The sequence below is a fragment of the Orcinus orca genome, chromosome 10 (assembly GCF_937001465.1).
Source record: "Orcinus orca chromosome 10, mOrcOrc1.1, whole genome shotgun sequence".
In the NCBI taxonomy this organism is placed as follows: Eukaryota; Metazoa; Chordata; class Mammalia; order Artiodactyla; family Delphinidae; genus Orcinus; species Orcinus orca.
The window spans coordinates 56,530,000-56,547,536 of NC_064568.1; the positions used below are offsets into that span (position 1 = coordinate 56,530,000).

A 17,537-nucleotide genomic window follows, 5' to 3' on the forward strand; every position below is an offset into this window, starting at 1 on the left:
GCCCCGGTCAGGGAAGATCCCACATGCCGCGGAACAGCTGGGCCCATGAGCCGTGGCCGCTGAGCCTGTGCCCCGCAACGGGAGAGGCCACAACAGTGAGAGGCCCGCGTACCACCAAAAAAATATATATATATTTATCAGTTATCATGGTAAATCTCATTAATAGGTTCTTTAATTTGAAAGCACTCTTGCATTGTTGGAATAAGCCAACTTGGGCTTTACAGTGCCTGTACTCTTTGTCTAATGTTTTATTTAAGTTGTTTGCATCCTCTGTTTGTAAGTGATTGGTATATAGATTTTTGTGCAGTCTTCACATTTTGGTATCATCATTATTCTTGTTTCATAAAAACAAATTCGTAAGTTTTCCTTTTTCTGTGTTCTTTAAACCTTAAGTGGTTTGGAATAATTTGGTTCTGAAAGTTTGAAAGATTTTCTGAGCTTGACTCTTGTGTCGTAGACTTCAACAACTTGCTTATTTCTTCTGTGGAAATTGGTTTGTGTAAGCTTTCTCTTTTTTCTGGAGTCAGTTTTGGTAAACTGTATACCATAGAAAATTACCTATTTTCTGGTGTCGATTTTGGGAAATTATGTTTTTTGGTATATTACCCATTTCATCAAAATTTTTCATTTATTTGCAGAGGGTTGTGTTGTGCAGTCTGTCTCTCTCTTTGTACATATATTTCTTATATATATGTAAAATTTATGAAGTTGCCCTCTTATCATATCTTTGGTTGTATATTAGCTAATAGTTTATCATATTTTTCCAGTAGAGCAGCTTTTAAAATTTATTTCAGTTCTCCTTTTTAAAAAAGTATATTGTGGAGCTTCCCTGGTGGTGCAGTGGTTGGGAGTGCGCCTGCTGATGCAGAGGACGCGGGTTCGTGCCCCGGTCCGGGAGGATCCCATATCTCGCGGAGCGGCTGGGCCCGTGAGCCATGGCCGCTAAGCCTGCGCCTCTGTGCTCCGCAGCGGGAGGGGCCGCAGCAGTGAGAGGCCCGCGTACTGCAAAAAAAAAAAAAAAAAAGTATATTGTGTTTTGTAACTCGATTTCTGCTTTTAGCAGCTTTATTTTATTCCTTTCACCATCCTTCAAAGATTTTTTTCACATTTCCTGAATTAAATGCTTAATACACTTATTCTTCCAGTTTTCTTAATGTAAGTGCTTCATTTTCTTGAATGAAGCTTTTGCTGTATCCCATAGATTGTGGTATATAGTATTTTTCTTTAGATTTGTTTTCTAGGAATTCTGTAATTTTATTTTCCCTTTCCCCTTTGAGCTATGATGTAAGTTAGTTTTAATTTTGACATTTTCTTTTTTTTTTTTTTTTTTTTTGACGGTATGCGGGCCTCTCACTGCTGTGGCCTCTCCCGTTGCGGAGCACAGGCTCCGGACGCGCAGGCTCAGCGGCCATGGCTCACGGGCCTAGCCGCTCCGCAGCATGTGGGGTCTTCCCAGGCCGGGGCACGAACCTGTGTCCCCTGCATCGGCAGGTGGACGCTCAACCACTGCGCCACCAGGGAAGCCCCAATTTTGGCATTTTCAAATGGTGATCTTATGATTATAGATAAGTTGTGCTGCTCTATAAATACTGAACATGTGAACCAGGGAATTTAAGTCTTTAGTTGATCCAGAGTCTTTGATCCGGGGGACCTCCTAGGATAAACACCACCCCCAACCCCGTCTTTTTCTTTCTCCTCTTCCCTCTCCCTTTCTCTTTGGTCTCCTCTCTCTCCCTCTAGCGGTCTCCCACCCACCCCAACCCAAACCCCGCCACCCACCCACCCCCCCTGCACATGCGCGCATATGCGCGCGCACACATACACACACACACACACTTTTTTTAGTCCAGCAACCTCTGACCTTTGGAGGTAACAAATTAAAAGCTCACTCTGGTGAGGAGGAGGAGATCTTTTATCATGAGAATAGTACTCTTGAATTTGTAATAAAACTTAATTGGAAATTGATTTTTATGAAAATTTGTTTAATAACTCTTGTGCTACTTATGTCTTAAGGGAAGTATTTTAAAAAGGAAAAAAATAGCATTTACTCTTAATGTAAAGTGTATTTTTTCTATAGTTAACATGAGTAAGATTTAAAAAATTCTAGTTGGAGAGATGCTTTATTGGATATTTCTGCTTCTGTTGCTGAGTAGTAATTTGAAATGGGGTGTGTGGGTGTTTTATAGTTTATCTGATATTAGAATATAAAGCAGAAGAAAACAATATAAATTTGAAATATTAATAGAGACAAATTTTAGATTCTATTTCAAAGTACAGTTTCTTTAAAGTGGAAGTTTACGTTAGGAAGCATTTTTTTCTAGGAATACTGGTTAGATATATAATCAGTATGATATCTCATGTTCCCTCTAATTGAAGATGCCTTCTCAGCTTCCTTAAAACAATTCTGAAAATGTGTTTTTTGTGAAATGCAGGAAAAGAGAAAGATTCCTGTATTTCCCAATGGATCTGCCCCCAGCTCGGGTGAGACCCCTAAGGAGGCCCCACACCATGCTGGGCCTGAGCTACAGAGGACTGGACGGTGGGTACAGATACTGATACAGTGTGGGTGTCTTTTAGGGGCTAGAGATTGATTTGATGGAAAAGGCATAAGCATTCTTTTTCTTTGCAAATATTTGGAAAGTAATTTTGTACAGTATTTTTTCCATATTTTAAAAAATGTATATTATTTTATAGGTATATAATGTTAAGGATAATTAATATGCACTTTAAAGTAGTTTACTAGACTATATTGGGCTCTGTATACCAGGATTTAATTTAAAATGAAAATATTATGCAGCATATGTTAAGAGTATTGTAGTTCTATAGTAGGTTAATTTAACTGCCTGTACAGAAGGTTCTTGAGGAAAGTGTGGTGTCCTATTGCCATTCTCATATGAAGTTAGAGAATTATGGGAACAGAGAGGAATTGTAACCAATGTGTCGTGTGTGTGCATAGATGTAAAACTCTTCCATGAGCAGTACATCATGAGGTAATGTAAAATTCGACAGACAAGCATAATTAAACCGTAGTAATAGTCTCTGGAAACCTAGTTAGAAAAATTGTTGCAGAAGTTAATTTTTGGAATAAAGAACAGAAATGTTACCAGTGCAAACATTGTCTTAAAATATTTTGTAGAGGTAGAAAATGATATGGTATTACCATTGTGTAGAAAAAAGCATGTGGATGTTGATACTGTTTTATCCATTGGTGGTCCCTATAGAACTAAAGATCTTGAAGCTTAAATATTTGTTTAAAAATCCAGGATAGCTTATACAGGATGTCTTAATTCATTGACTAATATAGTAGTCTCTGAGTATAATAGAGTAAGACTCTGTCCCCATGCGAAAGGGGCTTATTTAAGTTATTATTATTATTACTTCTTCAGACTTAAAACTGAGGTAGGGTTAGTCACTGAGAAGTACCAAGCCATACCCCCAGTGATCTCATGTTACCCTAGAGTCTCATATAAATGATTGATTTGATGATATACTTTCATTTTCTAGATTATCATTGGCACCATTTTTATTGCAAGTTGGCACCTTTTTTTACAGTTTTCTCAGTCCCCTTGCTGTCATATTATTTATAGGATAACTTCTTCCAGGTGTCAATGTATGTTTAGGCTTTATTTCAGTATTAACTTTGGAAAAAGCTAGAATGGTAAAGCTTGAAACATCTAAAGCATTTGAAAGCATAAGATTAATTTGTTTGGTGTATTTTTCTGCAGTAAGGATTTGAATGATATTTTATGAGTCACAAAATCTTTTTAAATTACTGATTTGTCACCGGTATTTATTGAGTACCTACTATTTCCCAGGCAGTGTTCTAGACACTGGAGATAATGGCAGTGAATAAGAAAAGGTCCCTGCCCCTCACAGAGCTTATATTGTAGTGGAATGCTTTCAAGTTAGATGTATCCAAAAGTCTGATTTTAAAAAACACTGAAATGATAAGTCATTGAAATGATTTGATATGCAAATATAGATTTTAAATTTACTAACTAAAACCTCTTAGTTTTATTAATATGCACACTGGTTTGACTACATATACAGTAAATTACATACACTGAAATAGTTTTTAGGCTTTTTTTCTAGACCAGAAGTATTCATGTGTTTGAAGTACTAAAATTTTAAAACTAAAATTATTTAATTCACTACTTGAGTGGGCCTGAGCATACTATATTCATATTAAAGGGTATTTGGGGACTTATGATTATATTATAATTTCATTCCTGGTATTTCTGACACTTGCCTTTAAGATTTATAATATAAATAATGATTAATAGCATTGCTTATGCACATTTTCATGAATGGGTTGTTAGGTTTTATTTATTTTTATTATGTATTTCCTTGCACATTTGTGTTTGATATCTATTGCATTTACTCATATAGTCATTTGCCTGTAGTCTTTTCAGTATATAGTCCATATGATACAGATGTTTGTGTCTCTTTTAACTTAGTGAGGTCTGCCTTTCCACTATCAGTGGATTAGATTAAATGAGTTTGTCTTCTATAATTTATACCATTATTTAAATAGGATATTGATTTTTGTTGACAAAACGCTAGGCACCAGCAGTTTTATGTAGCCCATAGTTTTAGTTTGAACTAGCCAGAATCCTCTAGTGTACAGTTTGACGAGTTTCATCTCACCTATTTAGGCTTTTTGGTGGTTTGATACTTGACATCAAAAGGAAAGCACCTTTTTTCTTGAGTGACTTCAAGGATGCATTAAGTCTGCAGTGCCTGGCCTCGATTCTTTTCCTATACTGTGCCTGTATGTCTCCTGTAATCACTTTTGGAGGGCTGCTTGGAGAAGCTACAGAAGGCAGAATAGTGAGTACAAAGATTGGTAGTGGCCAGGCTCTTAGCTCTTCAGAGGCAAGTGTCTGTGTGCATTTGTCTCACTATTCATACTTTTATTTGAAGAGTCTACCCACAGCATGATTAACCTGTCCCAAAGCAGACTTCCCCCAAAGGTAATTGCAATGGAAAACATGGGGAAGCCATTTGAACAGGAGAAGATGCACAGTTGAGGTAAAAAAAAAAAAAAAAAAAAAGAAAGAAAGAAAGAAAAAAGTTTGTCATGGCTTGCTGGATGAATGGTTTTATAAATTGAGTAAAAGGCTTGTATTGTCTTTGTGGGGGGAGTGGGTGGGAGGAGACAGATCAATTGAACTGATTCTGGGTGGGTCATGGGTGGGAGAATTTATCCGTGGGGTCACTTTGTATCCTTTAAGGCATCATAGGATTAGTTAGAGCCATATGATTAACATTAACTAATCCACCCTGGCAGGTCCCCTGGGCTAGACTGTTTGGAAGAAGGGAGCATAATTCTGGACAAATGATGGATTTTTGAAGTGGTGTTTAATTTTGCTGTTATTAAATTTGTGTGAATGTTGCCAAAGTGTTAATTGGAAAGTATAACTGAAAACTGCATCTATATTTTGATATGACTAGAATGAAAGTTTTTATGTTTTTTGTTCTTAGTGATACTGTATTGGGGCTGTGGGGGCCTGATATTGGAACAGCATCTAGTGCTTCGTGAAATTTGGAAAGACTTTTTTGTTGCTGTTTATATACATTTTAATGGCGTTTAAATGAGACAGTTTGTGATTCCTAAGTATATTTTGTTTAATGATATTTACTGTTTAGAGAAAATTTATTTTTTACAGATAAAAGGTTAAAAACCAACCAATTCTAAGTAGTAATAATTGTTCAATTAAAGTATTTCATAAGCTGAACATGAGATAAACCTGACAACTGAAATTTCCTTTCAACTCAATTTATTTTTGATTATTTAGATTCTTTTATATTATTCTTTTATATTATTATAGCAAAATAGATATTTTTAGTAAGTTTCTTTATGTGCTGTCACAAGTTGTACATGTAACTCTGCTGGTCCCTGAGGAAGTGTGTCGTGTCTGTTACCATCATGGAAATACTGTTTCTTTCCTCTTGGACTGTCACTCACTGCCTGCCCGTCTCATCCTGCTGTTTAATACCCTGTGCATGTGATAGAGCTTTAGGCACTAGAGGAACATAGACAAGGGTAAGACATGGGCATGTGTCATCTATCCTCAGGGTCCTAACCTAGGAGAAAAAGATAGGATAGTATATATGTAGTTACTATGTCGTGGTGTTCTGTGCCACACGTGAGTGAGGTAAAGGAAGAGCTGTAGGAGTTGTAATAATTTAGAATAGAGAAATCGGAAATATTATGGAGGGAAATGATATGGAGATGATGCGTTTATTTTCAGATGCCTTATTGGAACTTCAGGTAGAAATGGAGACATTAGGAGGTGCAGTTCCAGAATTTATAGAGTGGTAAGAAAGAAATATGAAAATTGGGAAACTGAAAATAAATGAGGTTAACAATGTAAAGGGAGAGAAGGAGAGGAAAAAAGTGTGGGAAGTTATCCCCATTTATGAAATGGAGGAAGGATGAGAATGAGGAGAACAATGGCCCAGAGAATTAGACACAGGCACAATCAGAGCTCTGAAAGAGGAGTCAGGATGATGTAATTTTGTAAAAACCAAAATAGAGGTGTAGAGAAGGAGGAAGATCAGCAGGGATTGTTCAGTGCTATACAGTGGAGAGGCGTATGGGGGAGATTAGGGGAGGGCTTCTGGTGGGTAAAATGGAAGCTTTTGAATGTGGGTTAGTTAGGGCAGTATAGGGAGGGCTGTGATTTCTTTAGGGAAAGACAGTTTTTAGTTTGGGAATGAACATAGAAACAGTTTAAAAATTGGGAAAAAGTAGGTCTGGGTAAAAGAACCTAGTAAATGTGGCAATGAGGGGTTTGGGGAATGGTGAAAGGAAGGTCTTCACCTGGAAGTTTCTGCTCTTTCAACACAACATTGAGGAGGGAAAGTAATTTTGCGCCCAACTGCCTTCCCCACCCCATTAGCATTTCTTTATTTGCCATTTCCTTGTTTCTCTGCTCAATTTTTTGCTTTCTATTTCTAGATGTTGTTTAGACATTTTTTCCTTTGATTTGAACTCTAAATTCATTCCTAAATATACATATTATAATTGAACTAAAGATTTTATAATAGCTTAGTAGTGTCTTCCAGGACAATCTCTTGTTTGTCTGTGGGCAAGAAAACAAATTTATATCATACAATTCATAAATATATTATTAATATGAACACTTATTCATTTTGCCGAAAGTCTAGTTTGTATGTGGGTTTGATCCTATTTTTATACTAATAATTGAGTGTTACTTTTACTACATACTATTCTTATGTTGTGATTTTGATTTTGGAACATGCTCTTATTACTGATGATGATAATTGCTACCATTTATTGAGTGCATTCCATATGCCAGACAGTGTGCTTGCTAGTGTTTTCAGAAACACTGCTTCTTTAAGTTCTCCTGGCTATCATCACCCACATTTAAAAATGAGAAAAGTTGGGCTGGACAAGTCTGAGATACGGCCATGGTTTAGCACCTGGTGGGAAGCAGTCTTCTACTTCAGATCTGGTTCTGAAGCCCTGCTCTCTGCCTGCTGCTGGGTTGCCTCCCAAGTTCCAGGAGGCTTGTTTCTCACAAGTGTCTTGTCTTTGCTTTACCGATGATGGGCTTTTCCTTTCTTAATTGTATATCCCAGTTGACCTTGATGTTTGTGAATGGTAAACCGTTTTCTTTCTGACCCCTCCCCTCTGTCGAGTGTCATAGCCTATATGCCTTAGCAACTGATAACCTAATCAGTTAGGATGTAATGTTGGTAGTGAAACAAAATTGGCCTACTAGCTTTGATTTAAGGTTTCTATGAGTCTTTCATTTTATCATTTTTACCAAACTTTAATAATAATATTTCCTCATGTATGGTTTCTAGGAGTTTTTTAAGGAGATTTTTCATCTATTATTTATGTTAAGCATTTCATGTTTTATATATGTTGGTTAAGCCCATCATATTAGATTAATTTCTTTAAAATGTATGGGAAATTGCACTTTAGAAGCAAGTTTGAGAATGATAGTTTCAAATTTGAGCATGCTAATTTCTTGTTCATCTACTTGAAGGAGTCTTTTTTTTTTGTAGCACACCACATCGAGCATTTAGTATGTTTTTTATTTTCTTAAATGAACTATTTCAGACATGCAAAAATATTCAAAATAATGTATACATGTTTATACTCACCATAGGCTTAAGAAGTAAAACATGTATAGATAGGGTTGGAGCCTCTGTGTCCATCTTCCATTTACCCCTTTTTCCTTACCTCCTGTAGTACTGAGTTTTAAATTAGGGTTGATTATAAAAGTTCACCTTTAATATGCTAAAACAAAACAATTTTTCTATGTATTTAAAATATATTTGTAATTTTCCATATTTAAAATTTAAATTTGAGATTTAAAGTTGCATTTGCTTTATTTTTTTAACCACTTGATTAATATTTTTATTTTCCAGGTATCTTATATATGTGTATTATAGTAGGTTAGAGATATATTTATGATGTATTACCTTTATTCGTTTCTTTTTTCCTTAAACAGAGTGCAATAGAGTCTCTTTTTGGAGCATCATTAACTGGGATTGCCTATTCGTTGTTTGCTGGGCAACCTCTAACAATATTGGGGAGCACAGGTCCAGTTTTAGTGTTTGAAAAAATTTTATTTAAATTCTGCAGGTATGTAATAGTTACCTACTTGTCACATTTGTTTATGTATGTTTATAATTATATATTATTGTTACTAACTTTAGTTAAAAGTACATTGTATATTTAATAGCTGAAAAAGAGGATCTGATGAGTATACATATTTTCAATATTTTGGGGCTACTGTGTGGTCAACCCTACTCTGGCTCCTACTCTCATCCCCAGTCACCTTGAATTTAAACTCAGTGGATTTGAGTGCTGAGAAGAAAATCACTTGAGGGACAATAAAAGTCCTTTGTGTTAGCAAATTTCAACCTAGTAAGAAGGTAGTTAATCTGAATTATTTATTATATGGTATGTTGGTCTTCTAAAGGAAGTTTAGAAAGCAGTGGATCTCGAAGGCTCACGCTGACTTTACCCAGCAAGCCTGTGTCATAGAGGGAGCTGCAGCTCACAGTGTGGGGTTAGTGCAGATTACTGGAGCTGGTAGCCTCGGAATTTGACATGGCAGTACTATTCCTTTTGTGAGATAAATGCAGTTGAATATTTTAGTCTGAAACAACTTGATGCTGTTAAATGTTTGATTCACTAATTTCTCTTGTTTGGATTCTTTTGCCACTGGACAAGCTGATTCTGATTCTGATCTGGCACAGTACACACATAAATAGAGAATGTAGTGGCCTCAAGTGTTTTAGACTCACTGGTAGTAATTTCTTATTTGAAATTGAATTGGAAAATGAAGTCACTGTGGTGATACTGGTGGTAGAGGAGCTGGTGGTGGTGGGGCTGGGGCGTGGCTGCCGTGTTGACGCTGGAGCATCTGGGTCTTCAGAGAGAGTGACATACATCCACTTGTTCTACAGGCTGCTTATCTGTCATTTACTCCTCATAACTGATTTCTAAAGTGAGGTCTTTGTTTTTAAAATATTTATTGCCTAGTAGATTTTCACTGTAAACCTTTTGTATAAGTAAAATATAATCATTAAGTCTACTAATAAGAAGCTAGTCTTCAGTTGAAGCAGAAAAACACATAGAGCTTTCTTTAGTCATTATTTTGTTATTCTGTAATGTGTTCTCTTTTAGAAATCTTAAGTTTTTATACTGTTCTTAGTGTTTGTTATGAAAATTTTAAGTACCAGTACTGTTTGGCATGTATATGTTGATCATGTCCACATTTTTCTTTCTAAACAGAGATTATCACCTTTCCTATCTGTCTTTGAGAACCAGTATAGGTCTGTGGACTTCTTTCTTGTGCATTGTTTTGGTTGCAACAGATGCAAGCAGCCTTGTGTGTTACATCACCCGGTTCACTGAGGAGGCTTTCGCAGCTCTCATTTGCATCATATTCATCTATGAGGCTTTGGAGAAGCTCTTCCATTTAGGAGAAATATATGCATTTAATATGCACAACAATTTAGATGAACTGACCAGCTACTCGTAAGTGTTTCTGTTTCCCCTAATAGTAAATGTATTTTTGCAGAGGTGTCTGAGCAAAAGAAAATGGACTTTTTGCAATGTGATGCTCACTGTATATCTAGCTATAACTACCCAACTAGCAATACGGAGGTTGACTTGTTTGTTACAGATGAGATCTTACCAAAGCACACAGTGGATGTAAACGCGGTTGTACAAATTCAGTCATTTTTATTCACTGAAACAATTTGTCCAAGTGTGTGTATTTTTGGTTTTATGTGTAAATTGGATTGACCAATTTAAATTCAGTTGTTTGGCAACTAACCACCATATATTTATATATTCTTCATGTTTTGCATTTTCATTAACGTTTTTGAAACTTGATCATTTTTATTGGAAGTTATTTTAAAGTGTAATTTCAGTGCAGTGTTGTATGTTGTTTAGTGGATTATTTTCTTTGTGATAAGAAAAGCATGAAATGAAAATATTTTAGGACTCTAGAATAAAATAGGATTTGAGAAGTAATTATAATAGTTACAAAGGGTTGGCAAACTTGTTTAAACTTGAAAAAGGTTATTAAAATTAGACATACCGAGGTAGATGCCTGTATTTGCTGTCTTGAGCACAGTTGGTATGAGCATGAGCCTGCATTTGATTAACTTTCCTGGAGGAACGTGGTTACCAAAAGCCTTCCTTCCTCCTGCCCCCCTCGGCCCCAGTCCCTCACTTCACACCCCTCCTCCTCTCGCTGTCCTCACACACTCTCGACTTTGATGCACAGAGGAGGGAGGGATGTGAAACTTCCTATAAGACATTGACCTATTTGAAAATATTAGTGACACTTTGATGCCAAATCTATTTTGTGTCATTTTCTTTGTTCTTAAACTAGTTAATTTTTTAAATGTTATTTGTTGTCTTCTCTCTTTCCCTGCTACTTTGATCTTTAAAAAGCATGGTTTTTATAGCTAGTGCCAACCAGTTAAAGCACTGTTTCCTACCTGTGAACATCATTTGTTCAGCTAACATTCTGTGACCAGGCACTGTGTTAGGAATGTTGAGTAATATATTCATGTCAGTGTTCGCCATTCATATCGTAGCCCCTTTTGTGTATGAAGAAACTGAGGCTCGTGGAGGTTAAAACTTGACTTGGGTCAAACAGCTAGTAAATGATAGAGCCTCAGTTGAATCCAAAGTCCAGCCACCTGCCTTTTCTCAAACAGCTCATAATCCAATTGAGAATATTCTTGTTTCTTTTCATTTTTTTAAATCCATATTTAGAGATTTCTTTGCTTATGTATGTGTTTCTAGCTTTTTCAGGCAGGTGAGATAGTTCTGGATATGAACTGAACTCTCTGATTGCTTTGACTCTCCTAGTCCTGTCCTGAAAAACTATGTTTTACCTATTACTTTAAGGATGGATCTTAAGATGAGTAAAGGATGAGCATGAGCAGGTAGGGCTAGAATTAGTAGGAGTATAACTTATACTGGTTCCCAGTGCATGTTGTGTGTGTGTAGATGGGAAGGTGGCAGCGGCTCCTGTGGAGGTAAGTGGTAAGATTTAGTGGAGGCTGACCGTGTTAAACATGGTGGTGTCTTCTCAGATTTTTAAAGAAAATAGTACTGCCCCAAGGGATATATCTAACCAGTTTCATTAAGTAAACATTTTATTGGTATTTCTATTAGCTTTGTTATATTTATATAAGCCAAACTTTATTCCATTCCATTGTTTCTGATATTTTCACTTTTTAGTCTCCATGCTTTGCAACGTGGAAAAAAGTTAAGAAGTTAAAAGCTACTCCATTGTGTGACTGATTTAATAAAATGTAAACATGAAATGCAGAATGGTTAAAACTACCCAATTCTGATTTCTCAGATGTGTATGTGTTGAGCCTTCTAACCCTGGCAATGAAACTCTGAAGGTGTGGGAGGAAAGGAATGTAACGGCACACAACATTCCCTGGGGGAACCTCACTGTCTCTGTGAGTATATGTGAAGTGAAGGCTGGTGCAAACAGTAACCTTGTTATTTAGCTTTTCCTTAGTAAACCTAAATTTCCTTCTTGATTGATGGATATCATATGTTTTCAGAATATAGAGTTGTGTTGACCAAATAGAAGTTACCACATTTTTATTTATCATGTACTGAAGTGTATAGGTTGAAAAGAATGAAGCTGGTAGGAAGGGAGATCAAGATGGACTATATTTGGCTTCCAAGGTATTAATTATTAAAAAGATTTGAATAATCTTCTGGTTTCTAATTCCTCTTGGATTCATAAGTTCATAGGCCTGTGGTTGCTGGTCCTCAGGTCGACAGTTCCAGCAGCTCTTACCCACTTGCGCCTTCTGTTGATCAGTCCATCTGCTCCGGCAACTGCTCATTTAGAAGATGAGGAATGCTCGTACTGAACCTGTTTACCTTGTAGAGACTAGTATGACTTCAGCACTGAAGGAAAGGAAAGGAAAGGAAAAAGGACAGAAACATATAATGAGCACCTACTGGGTACTGAGCACTATTACATACATATTTTTGTATTCTGTTGGGAAATGTTGTCCTAGCCCTAGAAATATCTGTTTTGGACACTTCCCAGGTTGGGATTTAGAAATAAAGATGTCCAGTGATGCTGGCAATATCAATTAAAACCAAGATCCCTTGAGCTTCTCTGGTGCTTTTTATATCATGTAAGCAATTGTAGGTCATTCTTTTCTCTCTAAGGGTGATAGCTCCTAAATATGTAACTGGAGGGATTTCATCTGAAATTTTATCCCATTGATAATTTACATCTGCACTGTCCGGTACAGTAGTCACTGTCATATGTGTCTATTTAACTGTACGTTCAATAAAATTAATTAAAAGTTCAGTTTCTTGGCTTCACTAGCCATGTTCCAAGTGCTCAGTCCTGTCGAGTGACTGACTGCTGGCTGGCTGTACAGGACGGTGCAGATACCTGACATCTTATCATCACAGACAGTTCTGGGGACAGTGCTGATATAAAGCACTGTGTGTCAGTAATCAGCTTAGAATAATACTTTACTGTTTTATATTAGAATAATATTTTATTAACTCTCTCTATTTTGTTGTGAAAGAGGTAGAGTTAATAGAGGTGCCTATATGAAAGTGATTTGTTAAAAAAGCTCATTTCATGATGAATAGGATGTCTTAATATTTTAGATTATGTATATGGTCTTTTCAGTGTATTTTCTTGATATCCATCAGGGCCATGTTAGGTTTTTTTTGTGTAGCTATAGCTTTTATTTCTATGATCCATGTTGTAAATTGTAGGATTACTAATCTTAGCACGTAGAAATTGAGAATAATGGAAACTTTGTTTTTCTTTCAGTAAACCTGAGTTGTATTTTATTTTTGCGGTATGCGGGCCTCTCACTGTTGTGGCCTCTCCCGTTGCGGAGCACAGGCTCCGGGCGCGCAGGCTCAGCGGCCATGGCTGAGCCTAGCCATGGCCGCTGGGCCTAGCCGCTCCGCAGCATGTGGGATCTTCCCAGACCGGCAGGCGGACTCTCAACCACTGCGCCACCAGGGAAGCCCTGAGTTGTATTTTTAAAATGAGTCTCATTAGAATCTAAGTAAGGAAAAAAGGACTTCAGTTGCATGTGCCTTTGTTAATCTCTGGTTGCCTTTCAGTTATTTTTCCCCCCAGAGGAAAATCAAGTCAATATATTTCTATAATTGTATTGTATTATGTTATATTATTGACTATATTATTGATTTTATTAATGGAAATATTTCAGTGGTCACTTTACTGCTCACAGTCCCATGCATTAATCTCACCATCAGAAAAGTCAGAAAGGGACTTCCCTGGTGGCACAGTGGTTGAGAATCTGCCTGCCAATGCAGGGGACACGGGTTCGAGCCCTAGTCTGGGAAGATCCCACATGCCACGGAGCAACTAGGCCCGTGAGCCACAACTGCTGAGCCTGCGCATCTGGAGGCCGCGATAGTGGGAGGCCCGCGCACCGCGATGAAGGGTGGCCCCCACTTGCCGCAACTAGAGAAAGCCCTCGCACAGAAACAAAGACCCAACACAGCCAAAACTAACTAACTAAATAAAAGCTGAGCTTATGTCCTTCTTCACTAAAAGAAAAAGAAAGAAAAGTCAGAAAAGCCAAGCACAGTTTTTATTATTGATTCGAATTTAATAGTTTAACCATCTCTTATTCAGCATTCTAAAGGCAGAGTCGTAATTTTCTATAGCTTTTGTTGTAAGCAACTTGTTCAGAGGTAAAGGAAAGACAGTGAAATTGTTGAACAAGAATGCAAACAAATATTTGGGAATTAATAAAAGGCTTATATTGAGATATATGAGCCTTTCACTAAAGGAAATAAGGAGTTGAAAGAAAGGAGTGGAGTGTATGATGTGAATAACTTGACAAAAATACAGTATTTCATTTCAGTGACTTAAGATGCAGATTTGTCAAACCATGACCTCTCTGAACTCAGGATATGTTTTAAAATTGATTGTGTGTTAATGTTGACTTGATAGTGTTTTTTCTAAGTGAAACATAAAATAATGGTGTGCCTTATGATCAGTAGCATCTTAGAGTCAAAGAAGTTCTTAGTAATTTATTGGCTGTCTGAGAATCCCCTTCAATCCCTTCCTTTTTCTGTTTTTTCCCCTTTTTTCAGGAATGTAAAATCTTTCATGGTACATTTGTAGGATCAGCTTGTAGTCTCCATGGACCTTATATTCCAGATGTGCTCTTTTGGTGTGTCATCTTATTTTTCACAACATTTTTTCTGTCTTCATTCCTCAAGCAGTTTAAGACCAAGCGCTATTTTCCTACCAAGGTAATTGGGGTTTAATTTTGGAGTTCTTGTAATAGTCATGTTTTTAGTTTTCATTTCCTTGGTTTGGTTTATTTCAAAACAATAAGATATTGTTTGAAGTTAGTACTTTATGTCATATAGCTATAAAGAAATTATTCATAGTGAAAAGTGTATATTCCATGTCTGAGCTAACAGTAGGAAGACAATGCTATCATGAGAGATGATAGGTTAGTTGTCAAATGTGTTTCTTATCTTTTGCAAAAAATATTAGTTATAAATGTATTTCACTGATACATTGTCACTAATTAAAAAAAACCTCATTCACACTTTCTAGTGGCATATTTTAGTCTGTGAAAGATATGAATTATTTAGAAAGGACACATAGTATTTTTGTGTTTATACTAACGAAACCCCTTTAACATAGGTGCGATCGACAATCAGTGACTTTGCTGTATTTCTCACCATAGTAATAATGGTTGCAATTGACTACCTTGTAGGAGTTCCATCTCCTAAACTTCATGTTCCTGAAAAATTCGAGGTAAGGATTAAAACACTTGGCTATTTGTTACTTGGGAATACCAAAGTACTTTAAAGTGAGATACCGCCTCCTAAGTAGTTATTTCTAAAATATGCATAGTCTCTCTGAAGAGCTGATGCTTTGAAAGCAAAAATTATATATATGCCTCACATATATAAAAAAATGAAAGGATGAACAGAGACAAGTGAACATATTTAGGAAATAAGCAAGAAGGTATCAAAGCTGGCCCATCAGGTAGAGTGAATGAAAATATTCATGGTGAGGAGTTGGGAGTCATTTAAAATTTTTGACCCTTCTCTCATAGCTGGAGTTCACAATATACTTTCCAGGTGAAAGAAACATTCTTTATTCCTTTATAAAGGAGTAACTCAAACTTGAATTTATAAGAGTGGCAAGGGGATCCTCATTAAAATTTTTAGAAGGGTGGTATATCTGACAGTAATTGGAAAGCTTTGTGTAACACTTCCCAGCAGAATCAAGAGAGAATCAATTTTTTTTTCCACAAGAAAAATGATACTTAATCTGAGCATCCATGAACTCTTTGGTTTCATTAGCAAACTACAGTTCTTTTGTATACAGTATATCATGTGCATAACACAGCATTTGATAATTATTTTCCCTTCTAAATTAGAGGTGGTAGCTTTTGAATACTTTCTGGAAATTTTTAATAGTCAAATATTTGTGTCACTGCTTATATTTACATTTAACTAATTATATGACTTCTTTTATAAGCAGAAGATTTAAAGGGGATTAGGAATAAGGAATATAACGAAGATAAATTTAGTCTGTTCTCTCTCTCTGGGATTGAAAAATAACATTATTTTAAAAACCAGGGTGCTCAAAAGTAGAGGTGGAAAATGATCCAGCAAAATTGTATAAATCTATTTATATTTTTATCTAAAAATAAGAAAAATTAAGCTTTATAATATTTATTGTATGAATTTTACTATAAGGATAATTATAAGTAACATAATACATAAATGAGTATAGCATCATTGGGTATATATTTTTTTGCTGCTAAGAGTATATAATTTTTTTTTTTTTTTTTTTTTGCGGTACGTGGGCCTCTCACTGCTGTGGCCTCCCCCGTTGCGGGGCACAGGCTCCGGACGCACAGGCTCAGTGGCCATGGTTCACGGGCCCAGCCGCTCCGCGGCATGCGGGATCCTCCCGGACCAGGGCACGAACCCGCATCCCCTGCATCGGCAGGCGGACTCTCAGCCACTGCCCCACCAGGGAAGCCCCAAGAGTATATAATTTAAAAAGTTTTGGAGACCTTTGTTTAAAAGCATAGATATTGAGCCACTAAAGATTTTAGGCCATTAAGAGGTGACTATATCAAAGTATTCTGTTTTTACCAAGTCTTACAAATAGACAAAACTATAAATTATATTAATGTAATTTCCTGTAATCCTGGTCCCATTTCCTTATTCTGGTTCCAAATATATCCTTGTTATTCATTTATCTAGCTTTCAAGTAGCAAACTGATTTCAAGGGGTTTAAAATACACTTGGGGAAACAAGTTAAGAAACAGTTAAGAATATATGCATTGTATACATAAAACATATTTATTCATGTGCAGTATTGAATATGAAGCAGTATAATGTATATCAGTGTGGGAAAATTATAATATCTGTATTCAAAAACAGTAAATTTCCCTTTTGTGTTGACAGATGTTTTCATGTAGAAAAAACAGGCTTAATATGACATCTAAGTAATAGAAGCATTTAAATTTCAATATATCCAATATCCTCCAAGAATGCTAAACTCTTATGATCTCTAAAAATGTTTTATTATAAAAAAATTTTATGTTAACAGCATTGAAATAGATTTTTAAAGTGCCAGATTTTTGTCAGCCAATGCTTTGGAAAAATAGTGTAGCGAGGCCCAGTTCTACTTTAGTACTGACCCTGACAAGATCACTAGTCTGTAGGATCTCCAAAGCAGTTTAGATTAGGAGTTGATCTAGTAGGTAGATTGATTTCACTTTATATGAAGTAGATAGGCATGTGTTGAAAGGACACTCTACTTCACTTATCTATTCCTGCATAACAAACCTCCCAAAACATCATACCTTTAAACGACAACACTTTTTTTGTTCATAAATGTGCGACAGTTGGGACTAGGCTTAACTGGGTAGTGCTCTGGTCTCCTGGTTTGAGATCTTATACGTGGCTGCAGTCTTTATTGCCTTGATGGGAGCATGTCTGGGTG

General features: G+C 36.4%; 1 protein-coding gene across 4 annotated transcripts in view; it reads left to right on the forward strand.

Moving 5' to 3' along the window:
• Positions 1-17,537, forward strand: part of SLC4A7 (solute carrier family 4 member 7) — a 124,236-nt gene that overhangs the window by 84,889 nt on the left and 21,810 nt on the right. For all 4 annotated transcript variants that reach the window (XM_012536671.3, XM_033405443.2, XM_033405446.2 and 1 more), the window contains 7 exons: positions 2,433-2,539; positions 4,656-4,830; positions 8,490-8,623; positions 9,782-10,027; positions 11,877-11,982; positions 14,645-14,806; positions 15,210-15,323. In XM_012536671.3, coding sequence (XP_012392125.1) covers positions 2,433-2,539; positions 4,656-4,830; positions 8,490-8,623; positions 9,782-10,027; positions 11,877-11,982; positions 14,645-14,806; positions 15,210-15,323 — 1,044 coding nt within the window. The remainder of the gene's footprint in view (positions 1-2,432; positions 2,540-4,655; positions 4,831-8,489; positions 8,624-9,781; positions 10,028-11,876; positions 11,983-14,644; positions 14,807-15,209; positions 15,324-17,537) is intronic.